The sequence below is a fragment of the Lepisosteus oculatus genome, chromosome 16, assembly GCF_040954835.1.
Source record: "Lepisosteus oculatus isolate fLepOcu1 chromosome 16, fLepOcu1.hap2, whole genome shotgun sequence".
In the NCBI taxonomy this organism is placed as follows: Eukaryota; Metazoa; Chordata; class Actinopteri; order Semionotiformes; family Lepisosteidae; genus Lepisosteus; species Lepisosteus oculatus.
Window position 1 is genome coordinate 6,847,050 of NC_090711.1, and position 19,720 is coordinate 6,866,769.

A 19,720-nucleotide genomic window follows, 5' to 3' on the forward strand; every position below is an offset into this window, starting at 1 on the left:
AACCAGCCAATCAAAACAAGCCTGAGCAAGCGGTTAGAATGACCACCTTCTCCGGCTTTCTTCCGCCCTGCCAGAGCAGGCAGTGATTCAGGACGTACGAGATAAGGCCCCAGTGAAACCTCTCCGACTCAAGGCAGAATCGTGAAGCTCATGTGCAGAATGAGCAACAAGGAATTTAATCACAAGCCTATGAATCTGCCCCCCCCCAATCCAAGAAAAAGGGGTAAATGAAAGGGGAACCAGACCCCAGCTTTACATGTGCGGGTTCACCCATATGCACATGTAAAGATGCATGTATTCCCAGTATCCATACACTAAGCATCAAAAGAAACTACAGGAAGTTACCAGGTAAACAGTTTTTATTTTGTACCAGAGGCACTGACAAACAGAATTTGCTATCCACAGGGTATCTGCTGTGAAAGTCACAGGGTTAGTGATAGTGTCTGCATGTGTTTCTAGTATTGCAAGCTTACACCTTTGATGTGCTGTGGGATTGTCCCAGTCCAGGCTGCACAAGAGGACAAACAAGTCAGCTGATTTGTCTCTGAGCTGCAAATGCAACACATATAGACCCTGCCCATCCTACAACTATTAAATGGGGCCCAATCTGGCAAATCTGGCATCTACATTCTCATTCTGCAAGAAAGGGGTTCTTTGAGAAAGGACAGCAAATGAAATCCCATGACTTTACCCATGTAATGCTGTGCAACAAGGACATTGTGACCCAGATTATAGCTCATCACTGACAGGCTGTTTAAGTTTCAGGTGTGAATGAGACATATTGGTTATTTTCAGTTTTACCTCCTTGATTTTCACCAAGCGTGACCTTCAACAGGTCAAATCAAATCACTGACTGCTGCATAACATGGTCACTCACAAAAATTAGTGACACCCAAAAAAATCCAAATCCAAAATCTATTTTCTTTCAAAGTCATGCATGCATGCATAAAGTGACAGATACTCAAACATACTGACTAACGGCACCAATGGTTTTCCAGAAAAAAGGAGCTGGTTCCATCAGGGGGATAAACAAGATCGTGCCCCCCCCCCCTGACAGCAGTGGTAACAAAAGCTAGGGGCCCTGCTTCTCACACAGACCAACACAGCGACTCCGGTACCTGTTACTATGCTTGGATTTCTCCCGTTCCTTGTCCTTCTTGTGGTCTTTGTGTTTGTGTTCTTTGTCCTTATGCTTGTCTCTGTGTCTATGGGAATCTGCAAAGACACAGAAAAAGCAGTACACATGAATATACAGACAGCATTCCGCACTACACTTAACTACACTCAGCCAGCCCTCACAGAAGAAGTCACCCCTAGTTAAAAAACACTCAAGTGATAGGACAATAGCTGTTAAAACGCAAACAATAAAACTGGGAATTGAGTACTGTACTTGATGACATGGAGCTCAATGTGCAAGACAATCGTAAGATTTAAAAACTTATTTTATGTGCAGACAACGGCACCTGCTATAGTTGCTATTACTATAGCAACCAACGCCCATGCACAGCCAATTCCAGCTCTCAGGGCTGCTAAAGCGCTGTGCAATTAGTCACAAATCACTCGGACAGCAGGAAGTCCATCGGAGGGCAGTGCAGGGAACAGCGCCAACCCAACACGATCGGGTTCGAGAGTCATTTTCTCAATGACGGAGAGGGAGGTGAAAGCTCATGAAGTCCGTCGATTGGAACTTTCGCTTCTTCCCGAAAGGCTTCTTTCGAAATCCTCAGCTTCCAGGACGCGCGTGAGAAAGCATCACGCAGAAGGCCATCAACGCCTTCCAGCGATCCCGCAGAACGCTTTGGGTGGATTCGCCTCGTTCCGGTATCTAAAAGCCGGCCCCTGGTGTGATCCCAAGGCAGCGGAAGAGAGGTGAACTCCAGGGAATTCTGGCGCAGTGGAGTAGAGACGGCAGGACTGATCTCCCACTGCCCCCAGCAGCACAGCAAGAGCAGTACCAAGGCCAGCAAGCCACTCCATGCCCTGGGCCCAAGACGCCTCCCTTCTGCATTTATGAGTGCAGTCGTTTTGGATTCAGATCACTAAAAAAAATCCTGCCCCCACACGCGAGAACAAAATCCACGAGAAGAACACGCGAGAACAAAAAGGACTTCAGAGCCCCAATACAAAAACCCCCTTCCACACTCGGATATCACACTTATACTAGGTCAGCACTGGAGTGCTGTAAGTACTGAACAGCTCACACTCATGTCGCGCAGTGTTCAACCACCATGGTGGGACTCTTTCAGTTTGTTCAGAAACCTGTACAATCGCTTCGCAAAGCCCTGCCTCTGGGTCACCTACACAACAAAGTACAAATCCGGAGGTGATGATGGGGAAAGGAATATTTTTTATGCTTGCGATACAATAAGAGAAGTAGACATCTTTTGGTCATATTATTACCACTGATCGGGGCAGTCACTAGCCGTGCACAAAATCATCACGGCTGTGCACAAAATACCTGTCAACAACAAGAGAACAATTTACTTCTATCCTCATGGAAAAACAAATTTTACAAAAATTCCAATACTCCATCCACCCACATGAGGAAAATGTTCTAAAATCCCCAACTCTCGTGCATGGGTGGCGAACTTAATTCCCTAATTAAGAAAGAACTTCCGTGGAAGTGTCAGGATTTAAGAGCACAGCCAGATTGCGCCGCCCCGTCTCTGATAGGAATCGGGAGGAGGGAAAATTTCCCTGAAATGCTGACTTTTGTGTTTTCCAACACACTGGAGCAGGCTGGAGTGACTCAGCGTTGCGTCCTTATCAGGAATCCCAACTCCCACACAGGCTGGCCAGCTCCTTGAGGAGGCGGATGGCACAGAGGAAGAGCCGAGACAGACATTGTCCCCCCCACCGGCTCGCTTCGTCATCGACAGGAGCCGGGAGACTCGGCAGAGACATTCCCGAACACGGCAACCTCGTTCCAGTTACAGGAAAAAGGAATTTCATTCTTGAAATTATGGAAAACGTGAACCTGAAATCACGGCAATTCAGTGGACATTTTTTAAATGTTTATTCCACAGACAAAAGTGAACACTTATCTCCCTTGTGTAGTTTACCAGATGCCAACTATAGTTTAGGCAGGATTTAAAAGACCTGTTCTGACTACACCTGGGTGCAGTAATACACATAGCCTTCAAACTGGGGCCATTTTGGTTTGTTCTTCGGTTATCCATCCAAGAACAAGATTTTCTGACCATTTCTGCTATAGGTTCTTGCCTGCAGGCATCCAAAATACACAAATTAACACCGTCCTTTTGAACGCCCAGGGTGGCTGAAAAGCACCTGTTCCAACAAATTTGAGTGATTTGGGCAAAATCACACAAGAGGAAGACACTACATCGTAAAATGTGAAAAAGATGGGATAGTGATGCCACTGATTACTAATTAATCTTCAAGTGAAAGAAGTGGATAAGCAGTTTATGTATAAATTTCCTTTCAGACACACGGGTCTGGAGTGAAGGAAAACTGGAAAAGGGCTGTGTAAAATTAGAAGAGGGTGTATGAGCATGCGAGGACAATTCATTTCCAGAAAAACTGTCCGTTTAATGCAAAATAAAAACAAAAAAATGTAAAAGCATTTTACACGCACAAGAAAGCCTGCAAACATCTGGTCTTTTGTAGCAGTCACCCAGACCTGGGTGTGACTAAGCACTTCCTAATGAAGACTTGAAGGGAGTTTTTAAGAAAGTCCAAACTGGGATCCTATGTCTGTGTCACCAATGCGTTTTCCTAGGTATATCCTAACCATTCCGCTTAGAACGTACTATTTATATATAATCTCCCTCCCCTTCCTTTTAGACAGAAGAATTTCTTTAGCCAGCATTAGATAATCCAGAGTCTCGCAATCATTGTAGGCGCTGTACTTTGAACTCTAAAGCTACAATTTCCTTTTAATGGTATGGTGACCACCAAAATTAAACAATATTCTAAATATAACTCAAATAAAGCAAATCCTCTTGTTCCCACTAACAGGATCTACATTAACCCCTTTAAATTCTGTTCCACCCTCACTGTAGGAAATACAGGCAGCTCTTCTAAAGGCCACCATGCCATAATCCCCTGCATAATTCGCTTAATTCAATTCTCATTTCAAATCCTGGGGAAGTCAGGAAACTAGCAGAACTGCTGTGTATTTCACAGAAATCCAAGAGTCCCTTCATCTGGAAATTCTGTGCAATGTGTAGCTTCAGAGGGGGTAATTAAACAAAGGGCAGTCTGGTTGCCTTTTTGCTTCAGTCCAGTACAGTAGTTCTGCACATTGAGCCCCAGATACACGCTGTGACAGCTCCTACTACTATAACCGAGAGCTCTGGGACATGTCCCGTCCTAAAGAGGCAAAATACTGCAACTTCATGAGTGCCTTTCAATTAACAGCCGTTTAAAAACTGTAAATGTATATAGGCCTGCTTGACAAATGAATCAAAAATGGTAGGATAACTGGCTTCGGGGAAAACTGGTCCTGGTGTGAGTGTGCCGATATACGAGTGCCCTGCAATGGACTGGTATCCTGTCCTGACTGTACCCCGCCCTGGGACAGACTCCGGCTCCAACGATTAAGCATTAGAGTAGGCGTTAAGAAAACGGATGGATGTAGTCAGACTAAGCACTTCCAAGCTAATAGCTGGGCTATGAAGGCCCAACAGCCTTCATAGCCCAGGGTCAGGTGAACATTTGACAGATGAACTGAGTGCCCCCCATCTTCTTAGGGACACACCTGAGCCATGTGGTTTCTGAATCGGCCTCCCACGAGACCCCAAGTGGGTATGGGGGGAAAGGAGCAGAGGGGACAGGAGAGCCACCCGTGCCTCGTGTCTGTGTGACACAGCGCACAGACGGCTCCAGCGACAAGACAAGCCCCACTGTCAGCCACTTAACAATATCATTAGACAGCCTGCCTCTCGAGGCCAAGCCTTCAGCAAACACTGTACGACAATGTACATCACACAGGGAAGAACCCCGCACACACGCTCGACAACACAGCCATCCCTAGCGAAGGAGATGCATAATGTATGCCAGGCAGAAACAAAGCATTCTGCCTTCCCTTTATGCGTTTGAATACAAAAAAAACCTACAAAAATCAAGGCTGGCTAAACCACCAAGAAATTCCTCTTTATGAAGGACAGGCCATCATCCTACCATGTGGCATTTTTAAAATTGAAAGGGACATTTGAAACTATGTGCTCAGTTATCAAAGCAATCCACAGAATACGACAAAAACTACTTACACATCTGAGTTCCAAAACATAAAAATCAGAAACAATCTGTTCAAGGACGTGCACACACCTTTCTCCAATACAAGGGGCAAGGCGTGCAAGTCTAGTGTGCACTGCTGCTGCAGACAGGCACACTGTACAGTTCATTCACCTGCGGAAACATGACATTAAGGCACAAAAAGGCCACTCTGAACCCCAAAAGGACAAAGTGCTTTGAAGTCACATTGAATGGGGAAGGGCATTTAACTTGGAAAAGTCACCTTTTACACAAAGAGTTGTGGGAGTCTGGAACAAGCTAAACAGCCACACTGTTGATGCCCTGACTTCCTTTAAGGAACAGCTGGATGAGAGAGCCTTGGATATATTAGCTACTATCAACTAAACAAGCTAGGTACATCACAAACAAGAAGAGGCTCTTTCACATCTTTCACTCTTACTGTATAGTTGAGACACATATTCAACTACATAAATTTACAACAAAGTGTCCAATGAATGGAAAAATAAAATGTCCTTGGATAATAGCCTTGTTTGATAATGTGTGCCTTCGAAAATCTACTTGAAGACTTCTAATTCTGTTTTGATTCAGAAATACATTGGAAAGCTAATGTAAATACTGTATGAAGTACTGAAAGATAAAAAAAATACACTTCAATTTGCTAATGTATTTTGGATCTTTGCAAAAAATGTTAACAATGGTCAATGTATTCAGGAACCGTGAACTGAGAAAATCACAAAAGCTCAGATTTTGTAATTGTGTTCAGTGAAACAGTTTTTTTTTAAATCAAAGACAACCCTATATAAAGCCATGCCACTTCTTAATTGCACAACGTTTAACAATTTCTATTTCTATTGCAATAACACAAGGATGTTTACACACTAAAATACAGTTTCCCCATGTATCACTGCTAGAGTTTCACTTCCCAGCCAGCGAGCAGCAAATTACTCTTAGGATCATTACCAGGGACATCCGAGTAACAAAACATTCTGCTTCCTTATCAAGGAACAGCAAACAAATAACTGTTCAGCCTGAAGGTTTGTGCTAAACACTCAAGGGAGGCAGAGCTTTATTTAAACAAATGTGTCCAGTATCTTAATTATTCCTGAAAACAGCACCCTCTTGTGCTAAAGCATGATTACTTTTTACATGTGATAAATAGGGAAAAAAAGGGGTTGATGTTGTTAATGATAATACAACAGTGCAGACAACACTGGTCCTGTTCATTCAGCTTAATAAATATTTATTGAACTTGGTATATTTTTCAGTTTGACGCCATGTCAAACTGTACAACAAGGAATCAATGTAGCAGCAACTAACAGGGAACATTGCAAGTGAATGCACTTAGCCCAGTCTGGAGGTGGAAGACTGCCTGTGACTTTAGCCTACTTGAAAATGGGTACTAAACAATACTATACAAACAGAATAGTTACAAATGAGGAGGCCATTCTGCCCATCAATTTAAATTGAAAACTCTTTAACTATTTATTTGAAATCAATAACGGTGTGCATCCAACCTTATTTTAGTAAAAAATAATTTTTAAAAGACACAGCTCTGCACATGCTACTGCAGACATGCTCTCAAGCTCTGAATCAATTAGTGCAACACTACTGAACAGACTGGACCCAGAACAACTCTCCTATCATACGTTCAACAGGGCAAAAACCATGAAGGACACATAGTATACACACCAAGAACCAGACAACTAGTTATTCAAGCTGTATTGCTTTGGTGTTATGGTATATATTTGTAATACAGCAATAACGTCTTTCATTTTTGATGAAAAACGGGATGTAGAGGCGTGGAATGACATTTATATAAGGGAATCAAGAAATATGAAAGAAGAGTTGTAGGAGGTATCCATCCATTTTCTAATTACTTCATCTGATACAGGGTCATGGGGAGAGGTGGAGCCTAGCCCAGCAAGCAACAAGCACAAGGCAGGATATAAAATTATAAATATAAAACAGCATTTACCAGCTTTAGTTCATAAAAACCTGAAAAATTTTTATAACTCACACTTAATAAAGTACTTCTGCCCCCCATTTTTACAGAACCATCCTGAAATGAATTTTCAGCAGGTTCACAGAAAGGGCTGGTATCCAGCTCACAAAGTGCCATTTAAATAAGAAACCTTATTTAAAATGTATAAAGATACTTGGCTGAAATACACTGTAAAGTCAATACGTAGCAGAAAGAAACGACCCACTGCAGTAATTCCACGATTTAAAAGATTCACCTGCAATGATGCAATGGTAGCCACAGCTCACAGCATTCAGAAGGTGAGGAAGATCGAAAGGGAGATACAGCAGATAAGAATACTGAACCCTTAAAATGAAATCTCTTTAAGAGGTATATCTGAAGAATTCATATTTTGTAATGTCAAGATGTTCGCCAGATCTCTTGCTTCAGCAGCTATTATGACTACATCTGTAACAGGCTAATAGCCATTTTTGGCTGAATTTACACTCGTTAGTCATTTGCAGATACCTTTGTAAAAGCTGGAAAAATTAATTTACATGTATACCTTAAAATCAGAAACGATTTATACACACACAAAACCTATACAGGAATGGCATTTGAAAATTAAGTTTGCCGTTGGTGCCACAAAAAGGACTTTACCAATGAAATGTAAAAAGTAACAGTTCCAACTAACAACTATGAGAGATTTAAAAAACCTACTTTGTAAAAGTTTCTATGCTCTAGATTAAATAAACACATGCACTGTACCAAAAGGACATTCAGCTTTCTTCTAGAAGAGCAACTTTTTAGAACGTATTGAGGGGCGCCCAAAATTAATTCCAGCTTTAACATTCTCAGACCTCTGCAGAAATAACTCCCAGAAAACTTACTTAGCGGGTGATAAAAGGATCTTTTTATGAGTCTACTTTTAAACATCTGAAAACATCAGGCAGTTGTTTCAGCCAAGTCTCCAGCCCTCACCAAAGAGACCCCTTCATCACCGAGCCCCAGCCTTGGGATTTTTCTTCTTATCGTGGGCTAGTTCTTGCTCTGAAGTGTTGGTACAGCACTTATTCGCCTTGTGGTCTTCTCAGAAATTCCCAGTCCTCCCACCCAATCCCAGTGTATCCCTGCAGTCTGCATTTGAAATACACCACTGTATCAATACACAAAGTCTTCTGGAAACCTACATATGATGTACTGCAATGTTTGTTTGTTTCTCCACAGCAAAGTGAGAAGAAAATTTCAGAAAAAAGCGTGCCTTACAGCTTGTTCACAGGTCTGTGGAAATATCCTACCTATCCTAGGGATATTCAAATCTCAAATGCTTCAATGTTCCAAGCCTTCGCGGAACAAAAAATTATTTAAACTGACATTTTCCTTATTGTTTTTACCCCTTCCACAAATATTGGGACCCATCATTTAGCAGAATACTACCATTTCCAACTCTGTTATGTTCACCTTTCAGTGATTTTATGCACACTGAGGTGACAGGCCTAGGTCTGTAAGTAAAGGACAGCCTATCGGATATACCGATTACTCAAATACAATAACCACATTCAATCACTTATCCACCGCCACCATCAAAGGTTCTGTAGAAATGTAACTGTTGCAAAAGAAGCCTTGGAAGACTCATTTACTTGCAAAAAGCATTCCATGAATGAAAAAATGCACATTATGAAACAAAATCAAAGAAAGGTCACCTTCCCATCCAGCCTGGTAATGCAATGTAGGAATATACAGACTATGCTTTCACATACAAAGTGACACGACTCTGAAATTAATTTGTACATTGCAGCTCTCTCAAGAACAGAGTTTTAAGTGGTAACTAAACTGGTGAGCAAAGAAATGCGAAGACTGAGGACCCATTAACAATGTACGTTTCACACAAGAAAGTGGAATAGCATTTAGGTGACCATATCTTCCCCAACAGACTAAACAAGCTTTAAATAAATCCCGAAACTGAGTGTTAAACCCTTCCCAAACTGACCACAGAACTCTTATTGCTCAGGATATATGCCATCTTTTTAACATGACACCACAAAACTTATTTTATCCCCAAATACTCCTAATTAAATCCGATAAGGGATTTATTCTAATTGACACTTCCCTTAAGTTCCAAAAAGACTCCCCCTAATCAATAAGCAATACTGATCAGTTCAAGGATCAGAGCAAGTGAACGCTGAAGCCTGGAGGCCTGCTAAGGTCATGGTCAAGCATTAACAGAAGAGCAAACATTCATATATGGATAACTGCAGAGCAATAAAACTGAATTAAAAAGCTGCCCCTAATAAACCATCTTGCAATTTCTAACATGCTTCCTGTATTTGATTGCCTTCATTGCCAGCTATGTACCACCAGCAATGAATCAAGATAAGGTTTGCAGCTCAGCTTTAGTTTATTTCAATAACGTAACTTGTACTTCAATTAAACACCTTCATGTCAAAAACGACCTGGATGATAAGGGCATGACTGACGACCAGAGAAGTCAGGGATCTCCAAGCCAACTTATTTCAGTTGTGACCCCATTTAGACTGCTTAATCTCAAGGTGGCTTTTCACCCAGACCTTGGTTGATTAACCGACCCCCAGGAAAAACAGGATCACGATCACTGGGCACCAGTCCCTTAGTTCTACAGTCCCTCTTCTTGAGGCTTTGACAGTGGAATGCACATACTGTGAGCTTCCAATGTGAGCTGCTCCAAGAACAAGGTTTTGAATTACTAGGATCACACATGAGGCTCAGCATGTGCCTGCCTTCAATCTCACACACTAGAGCCCAGGGAAACTTTAAAACAGCCCAGTGTAAGCTCTGGTTTGAATAGTGCTGCACCTCTGGTCTGCAGATTTCTGTGCGAGACAGGAAAGAACGCAGTCACTGGCCTACCTCTATTAACACTGCACGCGTATACTTCAGGATAGGAGAATGATTGCAGTGTGGAAAAAAACAAAACAAAAAAGAGTCACCTCCAAACAATCACAACATGCTTTCTCAACAGCGACATTGCATTCACTCACACAACCACAACTCCAAGGCCCACCAGCAATTTCTTTCAGTTAATTTCATTTTAGGAATAAGAAGTTGGATTTTTTGTATATAGCGTAGATAACTGTAACACTTTTCAGTCATTCAGGGCCTCGGTGGTGGTGGTGGTTGGGGTAAACCAGGTTTAGCTAACTATGCTAACACTGCTACCGCCCATGCAACACATTCACAACTCCAGAGATAGGATGCCTGGAACAGTCTTCCATAGAGGGGGGAGAAAGAAAAACCGAAGTCGCCTTTTGTCGACTTTAAGAACATTTTACGTGATTGATTGCGAGCGATTTTTCAGCAAATTAATTTTTAACATGCACTGTAAACAGAACCGTGTGGCAACTAAAGTGCAACATAAAGACAAGATTATTCTCTAACCAGTGTGCCGTCGGCCACATTTCAAAATGTTTAAAATGGAAAGACGGCCTTCTCCAAGGAAAACAGAGAAGTACTTCTCAAACAAGCAAGACTATATACTGAACTGAAGTTTCATCCTCGGTCCCAAACGGTCGCTGAAGTGAGGGTTGAAATGAAAAAAAAAAACGATACCTGCTTTCCATACAATAATACACTCCCTTTAACCCCCGACACAAAAACATTTCTTAAATGCGACTTGTGGAGAAAGTGCTGCTCATCACCGACGACAAACTAGTCTCATAGAATGTAAGCAAGCAGGTTAAGTAAGCTGAAAGACAACTAAAAAGACAAAAATCAAATGGATAAGTTTAAGCAAAAAATAAAATAAACAGTACAACAGAATCTTCCATTTACATTTTGAAATTCAGCTACTCTTTATTAGCCCTAACTTTCATTAAAGGGTAATTAAAATTACACTGAACAGTTTTATAATTTCTGGAAAACCCGGGATCTCCAGGCTGTACAAAGTTTTTTTAAAAAAGGAATGCAGATGACAACGATGTTTCCTTTTTACATAGGTGCCCAGTAAACACACATTTTGTGCAATCCAACACACTTTGATTTTAAAACTAAAAAGTTGTCTCTGACAGCATAGGTCACCTCTACAGGGAGGTTCAAAAGTCTGGAGGTGGAAGACGTTGGAAACATATTTTAATAAAACAAAATAATTCAATTTATATCTTAGCCTCCTGGTCAAACCTGAAGTTCAAAAGCATATTTCACCAAATGAGGTTTTGCACAAATCCTTACCACCTTCAAAACCCCAGCATCCTTTTGGTTAAAATGACACAATGGGTAACACTGTTAAATTCACAAAACTATGCTGTTTTCTTAGAAACCCAATTCAAGGCAGTATTCTTCAAAATGCAGCCAAAATAAAGTTCACTGTACTATTTTCTCCGGTTACCTTTTTTCATAATAAGTTTGAAAGTTTATAATTCAACAGCTAATGGTGGTATTCAAAAATTACGAGGGTTCAATTAAGGAAAACATCCTTCATTAATGATAGTAAAATATAACTGTGCACTTTTAAACTACCCCTCTGGCATTAACGTTTGAACCCCAAACATTGCCAAGGGTCTGTCTAAAAAAAATATTTTAAACATTATGCCACAAACCGGTGTGATATTCTAATAACGGCGGACAATTTAAAGATCACATTCTTAAAAAAATAAAAACTGAAAATAAATGTAATTAAATACCCCTCATATTGCACTGTGATAAAGAAAAAGGAAAAAAAAAGACGCGTTCATTCCTACAAACCGTTCCTAAGAAGATCCCCATACCTCCATATCACGGCGATCTGCACTTTGTGTTCTCGGCACTGAGAGACTAAGCACAGAAAAAGAAAATGGCGCAGAGACTAAGTCCTCAACCCCCAAACCCCAACTTTCGGCACCAAAATACGCCCTTATAAGCCCCTTCCAGAAGCAATCGGGGGACATTTTGGGAAAAACAATATCCATCCCTATCAGAATCCGGGTTCATCTGGAAAAACGGAGCATTTTAAGTGTGGTTTATAAGCCCTCCATTTGAACAATAGGAGCTTGAGAGTAAAGGAGAAGGGACTTAGTCTCTGGGACGCCATTTCTGTCCTTAAAAAACTAACTACAGAATACAGGCTCATCACTAACGGGAGTAAAATATAGAAAATGAGCAAGTATAATTACATAACATTTGGTGGGGACACAATACTTACCATTAACTCGAGATCCCGTGTCGATCTGAAAAAAAATATTTATAGATGTCAAGCTATTATTAAAAATATATGTACAGTAAGTTTCAACTAAGGTTATGCGAAAATGGCTTTTCATAGATTGTTCTAGCACAAAAATGGCTTTAAACTTCTTATAAAGTTATTAGTTAACCACCAACACCTCCTAAAACCAACGTACTCTCTGATCGCGGACACGAAGCAATTTTGTTCAATTTTCTACCATCAATTTTCACTATATTACAGCTTAAGGTTACGATTTAAACCTTATCTGTCAAAGCCGAGGTCTACTGATCATGACACAACATATTTCATGTAACGTTACCTGGGAGTCGTTGTGAACTTGATCCCCACTCATTTCCTGGTTCCTTATTTTAAAATTAAAGTATGAAATGTCTTGAGAGCAATTGCCGGCGAGGAGCAGTAAGCAGAATGGAGAAAGAAACAGTTGTGTAACAGACTAAGTCCCACTTTTTATTCACTGCGCATGCTCAGCTCGTTTAAATGGGTAAAAAAAAATGCGTCTCGGCCTACTGGCTCCTCCCCATTTTGCGTGCACACACCAGCACTGCTAGTGCGAGCGTGGGGAGCCGCTAGCCATGTGGCAATGAAGATCTCCGCGGCCGATGTGTGAATGTGCCGTGCCCCTGCGCCAGCTCCAAGAAATACACACACGTGGACGCACCTAGGAAACGACTCGTGGGGTTTCACCAGCGATGTAACCCCCACGTCACAAAAGCGAGCGCACGGCAGGAGCTGCGCGTCACGTTGGTAGATATTGTACCGAGTTTCGCTATTATTAAAAACGGGAGTTGTTAAGACCGACCAGTTGTTGTTGTTTTTTTTTTTCCCGCGTGTCACTGTGTTGATTGAAATATCCTTTTCGTTGCAGTTGCCAAACTGATTTTCTTTAGACAATAGTACAAATAACTTACTCTGGATTATTTTCTAACAAAGGCATGTTAGAGAGACATGTACATTAGTCATAGCACGCTTGTTTTTAAAGAGTTTGAAGGGTTATACTCTGCCAGGGTACACCCCTACTCTTTTCGAGAAACTACCTGGGATTTTTAATGACCGCAGAGAGTCAGGACCTCGGTTTTTTTACGTCTCATCCGATGCCTTTTTGCAGTAGTTTCCCCATCACTATGCTTGGCATTGTGTCCCTAATTGTGAAGAGTGTTTGTATCCGGTTGAATCGATTTGGTGGAGCAATACTGTTCTGATGTGATTTCAAGGTAGGTTTCCAGTAGCTCTGATGCTTTTCTGTTTCCTTGTTTCTAGTTCTCATCATGGGTGCATAATCAAAGCTGCATGAGCCAAATAACATTGAATGCCAGCAAAGGCCATATTATCAAATACAGGCTCTGTTTACTCTTCATAAGATGTAAAATCCCGTACTTGAGAGATAAATAAAGGCTCTGTTCTTTTGCCCCTGAATAAAGTGAGCATGCAAGAGCTTCTGAAATTAAAACCAGATACCATGATAAACAGAAGCCACAGTGTTACATCATAGCTTCCTTTCTGCTGTTGCAAGTCACCTGGGCTGTAATGATTGAGGTCATGTTTTTCAGAATTTCTCAAAAACACAGTTCCTTTTTTAAACCTGAAATTCCACTGACACAACAATATTGCCTTCCTCTCTAATTGTTGTCAAAACACAGTTGCACATTAGAGATTCACTGCTATCACAACAATAGGACTTGGTTTTACTATGACAAACACAGGTGACATTAGCAGCAAGAAAAAGACAGTATAAATACAAGATATAACATGCCTTCCAGTAGTTTCAAGACAGAACACCAGGCCACTTTTGAGAGTAAAAGATCAAGGAAATCATGAATGTTGCACATTCCATGTCAGATTTGACAGGTTAACCTGTCAAGGACAGACAAAACTTTATAAAAATAGCATATAATTAAAGGTGTTTATTTTATCTACACTTTGAATAACAACTTGTGGTAAGCCTCGTGTTGCCCAGTGTAAAATGAGAAGTTCAAGTGAAGTCATTCATGGTTTATTCTGGGATGATCTATAATTGTGAATTTTATGTACTCTCGTGACTCCTGTAACAGTCAACTGGACACATAAAAGATCACAGTTTGAAAATTAACACCCTGACATCTGGAAAAAAAAATGTAATAACAACATTCAATTTTTTCTTTTATTCCATCCATCATTTAAATACTACAATACAGGGTAGAGGAGGAGCCAGACCATATCCCAGCAAGCTTTCTTCTTTTCTTTCTAATATTTAATATATTAATTGTCATGTACACATGCAAACACTTTGCCTGCAGATCTTAGTGGCGATCTTTGTGAATTCATAAACCGGTTCGGTTGAAATGGTTCAGATAATCATCAGGTTCTCCCTTCTTCACTCTGATCTACTTGTGCGATGGCATTCCAAAGCAGTGGATCAGATAGAAAAAAAAACAGAGAAAGCAACAAAGTGATGAACTCTTATCAAACAGCCCTTCGCCCATCCTTCCATCCTTTCATTTTCAAGATGGGACACACCATCGCAGGACAAACACAGACAGGAACACACACTCACACCCGGGTCAGTTTTCCCAGAAGTCCGTTAACCTGTCAGTATGTCTTCATACTCCGGGTGGAAACAGGAGCACCTGGAGGAAACCCAGATCAACGCGAGGAGAACACACAATCTTCATACAGCAACCCAGTGGCTCTGTGCTGCAAGGCAGAATGCTAACCAATGCGCCTTCATGCTCCCCTTTATAATTAAGCAAGTGAATTAATTTATCTCAGAACGTAAGCAATGCAAGATATCTGATTGACAGTGAGACTAAGATAAATGAGGTCCAAAGAGAAGCTGGAAGCTGTTAAAAGTTCTTAAAAAACAGAATACACCATCAGTCAGTGGCACACCCAGGAATAATGGAATAATCTCAGCACCAACTGAGCATATACCAGCAAACAGCTTGCATGTCACAGCTTGCATTCTCAAACGCAATGCACAAACTGGACCTGGGAGTGAGGAGTGCTCCCCAGTAGATGTAATCATCTATTATAATTCACAGTAAACAAATGTTTATCGATAGGTTTATCCTTATTTTGTGATGCGAAAGATGATCATCTACAATGTTATTTTTTTAAACATTTGGAGTTTATTAGTGTCATTAGGCAGAAAACAAACACAAATCTAAAAAGCCCATCTTACAATACCTTGTGGGTTCAAATCCCATATGGGACACGGTGAAATTCACAAATATTCTCTCCGAAACCTGTCTATAGTGTTTATAAGCAAAATTGAAGAATAAGAATATAAGAGTTTAAAAAGTCATCAAAAGCATTAACAAAAATTGCAATTTGTTTTCCAACAAAGATACTTTCATACACTATTCTAATAACTAAATTAACATTTTGAGAAATTTGCAACTGCAGCTTTTGGTTTGATACCTCTAGATTTTAACCTTCTATTACAGTGTATATAGCCAAGGAAACGTATGTGTGTGTGCATTCATATGTACAGTGTTAGATATATATACACAGGAGTTCAGAGTGCTTCTTCCAGTGCATAGTTGCTTTGCAGTGAAAAAAGGCAACTGCTGGAGGTGAAAAGCATACAGTGAGAGGTGCAGTGTATTGAAGAGCTCGTTTTAAGCTGTTCCTTTCAGTCCAGTTTGGTCCAAAGGAGGAAGCCCTAAGGCGTCAGCTCTTTGACATTCTACTGGTGCAGCAGGAATGGCTCGGGAACCAACCAACAAGGGCATTAAGCTTGCGTGAAGTGGTAGCAGATGAGTGTGTATGCGAAAAAGGCCTATACTACAAATTACAAGGTGAGTAATTCCCAGATGCACTTTTTGATGTCCTCTTGGAGACATGCAATGCAGGCATACACATTTGCAAACTGTCACATGTGCAGATTGACAGCATGCATTTATCTAAACAAAGCTTTTCATTGATTTATTAGATGTAACAAATGCCCTTTTACCCAAAGAAGTGGTATCCAAGATGTTCTACAGAATTGGCTTAAGATAAATGGGTGTTAACATTCATATCTGCCTGTGTATGTATTTAAAAACCATTTATGGCCTGAAAGGACTTTAAAACATCACTAAAAGAAATCTATAAACTCTGAATCTGGGCTTCTGGCATGGCAGCACTGCAGAGTCATATCAAAATACATTAGCCTGCAGAATCCAGGTGGACACTGGCCAGAGTTCATCTTCCAACATGCCAGATGTGAATTGTGTGCCAGTAAAATAAATGAATCTCGACCACATTCAAGGTGCACACTCCGCAAAGTTTTTCTTTGCATGAATGAAAAAGCATTGCTTTTTTAATTTCACCACACGGCTGTTTTTTCATTGAACGCTTTGGTTCTTTTTTCCAGCTGAATCATTAGTCAGTGACGTGTCTCACTCTTCCTTGAAAAATGTATAAAATGGATCATTTTATGCCTATAATAAAACACTACATGCACACCTTAAATAAATCCATCATCCAATAACCAAACAACATCAGGACATTACGCATTGCTGCACACATGGCTTATGGACCTCTAGCTCCTGTTGCCTGTAAATATTACTCTATTATATTTTTGACTTTTTTTTCCCATCAAAAGAAAAATCTCTAATTGTTTTGCAAAGAGCAATTCTTACTTTATGCACAAAAACAAAAATTCAGGCCATGAAAGATTAAGAGATCACAATATAAGATCAGTTACGGACCCTTTTGAGTTACCCCTGTCCATTTCCAAGAGGGCAATTTGCCTGCTGAGTGTAAGTAATGAAGGGACCCCAGACAGCTAGTTAAGGTCACCCACCCATAGCCCAGTGGCAAGAAAATGCAAGCCATATTGTCCGACAAAGTGCAGTAGTTGTTACCGGTGATTAAATAAGCAAAAGAAACCAGCACTAGTGGACAATAGAACATCACTATTCCAGCTAAGAGAGTTCCAATAGTTTTCAGGGCTTTCTTCTTCACAGGGTGCGTATTCTCCAGACCTGGGCCTGACGTCTTCAAGGCTCTCACCATGAAGAGGTTACAGAAAACCATGAGCATGAACATAGGAGGGATGGAGAAAGCTACGTACTCTAAGGCATATCTGTAGACGGTGAGGCACATGAAGAGGCACAGGCCCAGACAGCCCACCGTCACCACAGCACAGCCCACCAGCCTGGCTCTGCTTTCTTTGAGCAGCATATAGGTGAGAGGGTGCAACACAGCCAGGCAGCGATCGATGCAGATGCAAGAAAAGAGCAGCGGTCTCACAAACAGGTTCAGCCCAGAAAAGAAATATGTGGTGTATATCATCGAGGGGTCATTAAACCAGTAAGACAATAAGTCCCAAAACAGACTCAAACAAAACAATGTGTCGTTCACAACAAGGACAAGTATTTCAGAAGGGGAGAACCTGCTTGTTCTTAGAAGCCAAAGGACAGCGATATTGGCTGGGAGACCCAGGAGTATCGTGATAATGTCAAAAGTCAACCAAAAATGGATTCCAATAGGATTATGGTCACAATTCCTGTAGAATATCATGCATGTTTGGTTGCTAGAAAGAGACTTGAGAGTGGAGTTTGTGAAGAGGTAATCCATCACCATTCAGAGGGTTGACACACCAGCCTAGAAGGAAGCAAAAAAGTATTTTAATAGTAACCCCGGATAAACAATATTTAATAGAACTGCGGGTCTAAAATATGATTTTGTTGTTTGCCTATGATTCTGCAGAATGTCAAATGGTAGACAATAACCTTGATGGAAAAACAAACCTGATGAAAGGCTACAGCCAGGAGTAAAATATGTCATTGCCATTAATATAATAATCTAATAATATTTAAAAACTTGACCTCCTACAAAAAAAGTCCTATGGAACTAACAGCGCTAAAGCAAAACAGTCCATCGAATAATGCAGTGCAGAGCTGATCAAAATAGTAGGAGTTCAAACTAATACAGTCACGAAGTGACTTAAGTCAAGTGGTCAGTTCGGAAAAACTTTCAAAACAGGCTCTGAAAGCTTTAAAATGTAAAAGGCTGAATTTGATTTAATTTGAACAAAACTGCTGTGAACCTCCATCACACCCTGGTCTGAAATGTAAAGTAAAATCAAATAATAAAATGTAGCAGCAAAGACTAAAACATCAAACATGCTGACAGTCGACTGAAATGTCGGGTCTGCATAGTTTTAGTTTAAGAATAGCCGTTTATATTGAGTTTGTGCAGCTTGATACAGGATTCTAGTCAATTACAATGTGCAAGGAAAAATTTACCTTTCAGCCTTTTCTTTATGCAGTTGTAAGGTCCTGAGATGTCGGAGGAGACCTCTATTTGCAAGAGCAGGTTGCAGAGAAGAAGCTTCAGGTGGAGCCCAGCAGTATTAGTGCAGTGATCCAAGCTTTGATTGCCAATCACCCAGCTGTACTGCAAGACACTTGAACAACATCTATTTTATTATCTCGTTGTGACTAATGCAAGCCTACTGAAAAAAAAACCACAAGAAAAATTTTCCACTGTCATGGACATCACAGCAATGTTTGTATAACAAACTGGAATAAATAACACAGTCCCATCACTGAAGAGATGCCCTATTTGAATGTCCTCCCAATTTAGTCTTTTGTCATCAGCTTTATAAACAGTGAAATATAAGAACTCATCAAACTCCTGAAGTGGAATTTGTTTAAGGTGAAATGTGCAACCATAGGAGACTCTGGTCAGATTTGCATACCTCATCTGTATTTCAAAGAGAAATAAAATGTGGTACCATGTAAAAAAAATCAGTATTTCAGAAGATATTCATGAACAATTTATAAGTCATAGAACAATAGCACATAAAACTTGCGGTGTGGTGGCTCTATGGCTAAGGATCTGCGCCTGTGGCTGGAAGGTTTTTGGCTCGTATCCCGTGGCCGCCAGAGGAATCCTACTCCGTTGGGCCCTTAACCCCAAGTGCTCCAGGGGTGCCGTATCAATGGCTGACCCTGCCCTCTGACCCCAAGCTTCTCTCCCTGTCAATCTCTCATGGAGAGTAGTATGCGAAAAGACAAATTCCTAATACAAGAAATTGTATATGGCTAATAAAGTGAATTTATCTAAAACATTACTGTGAAGAACCTCTAGAAACTTTTCCAATTCCGCTGTTGTACAGAAGGGGGCGTTATTTTCTCCCTTAATACCACTTTGTTCTGGCTAAGAATCCCATTTTCAAGACATTGGCAGTGTGGTAGGACCATCCAGGATGAAATCAAACCAAAACTTAAATATTTATAGTCAATGTTAACAGTTGAATATTAGTTAATAGTTTGTAATGTATCTGTGCTAGATTCATTTCAGAAAGAATGGTGAGCTATTCTACTTTGCACTTGTAGTTTAGTAACAAAAGTAACTATATAATAAGGCTTAGGCTTGCT

The 19,720-nt window shown here is 40.7% G+C and overlaps 1 protein-coding gene and 1 long non-coding RNA gene across 5 annotated transcripts in view; one reads left to right on the forward strand and one right to left on the reverse strand.

The window, feature by feature from the left end:
• Positions 1 to 12,955, reverse strand: part of LOC102684483 (DNA topoisomerase I) — a 29,671-nt gene extending 16,716 nt beyond the window's left edge. For both annotated transcript variants that reach the window (XM_006639521.3, XM_015364852.2), the window contains exons 1-3: positions 12,670 to 12,955; positions 12,330 to 12,354; positions 1,119 to 1,215 (exon numbers count right to left, since the gene is read on the reverse strand). In XM_006639521.3, the coding sequence (XP_006639584.2) occupies positions 1,119 to 1,215; positions 12,330 to 12,354; positions 12,670 to 12,702 (155 nt within the window). In that variant the 5' untranslated portion in view covers positions 12,703 to 12,955. The remainder of the gene's footprint in view (positions 1 to 1,118; positions 1,216 to 12,329; positions 12,355 to 12,669) is intronic.
• A 141-nt stretch (positions 12,956 to 13,096) lies between these two features.
• Positions 13,097 to 19,090, forward strand: LOC107079575 (uncharacterized). Of its 3 annotated transcripts, XR_001480518.2 has the most exons (3): positions 13,097 to 16,147; positions 17,300 to 17,520; positions 18,607 to 19,090. It is a non-coding gene; the product is annotated as an uncharacterized lncRNA (long non-coding RNA). The 3 variants fall into 3 exon arrangements; XR_011181705.1 differs by having other exon boundaries at positions 13,097 to 17,520; XR_011181706.1 differs by having other exon boundaries at positions 13,097 to 17,427.
• Positions 19,091 to 19,720: the final 630 nt, after the last annotated feature.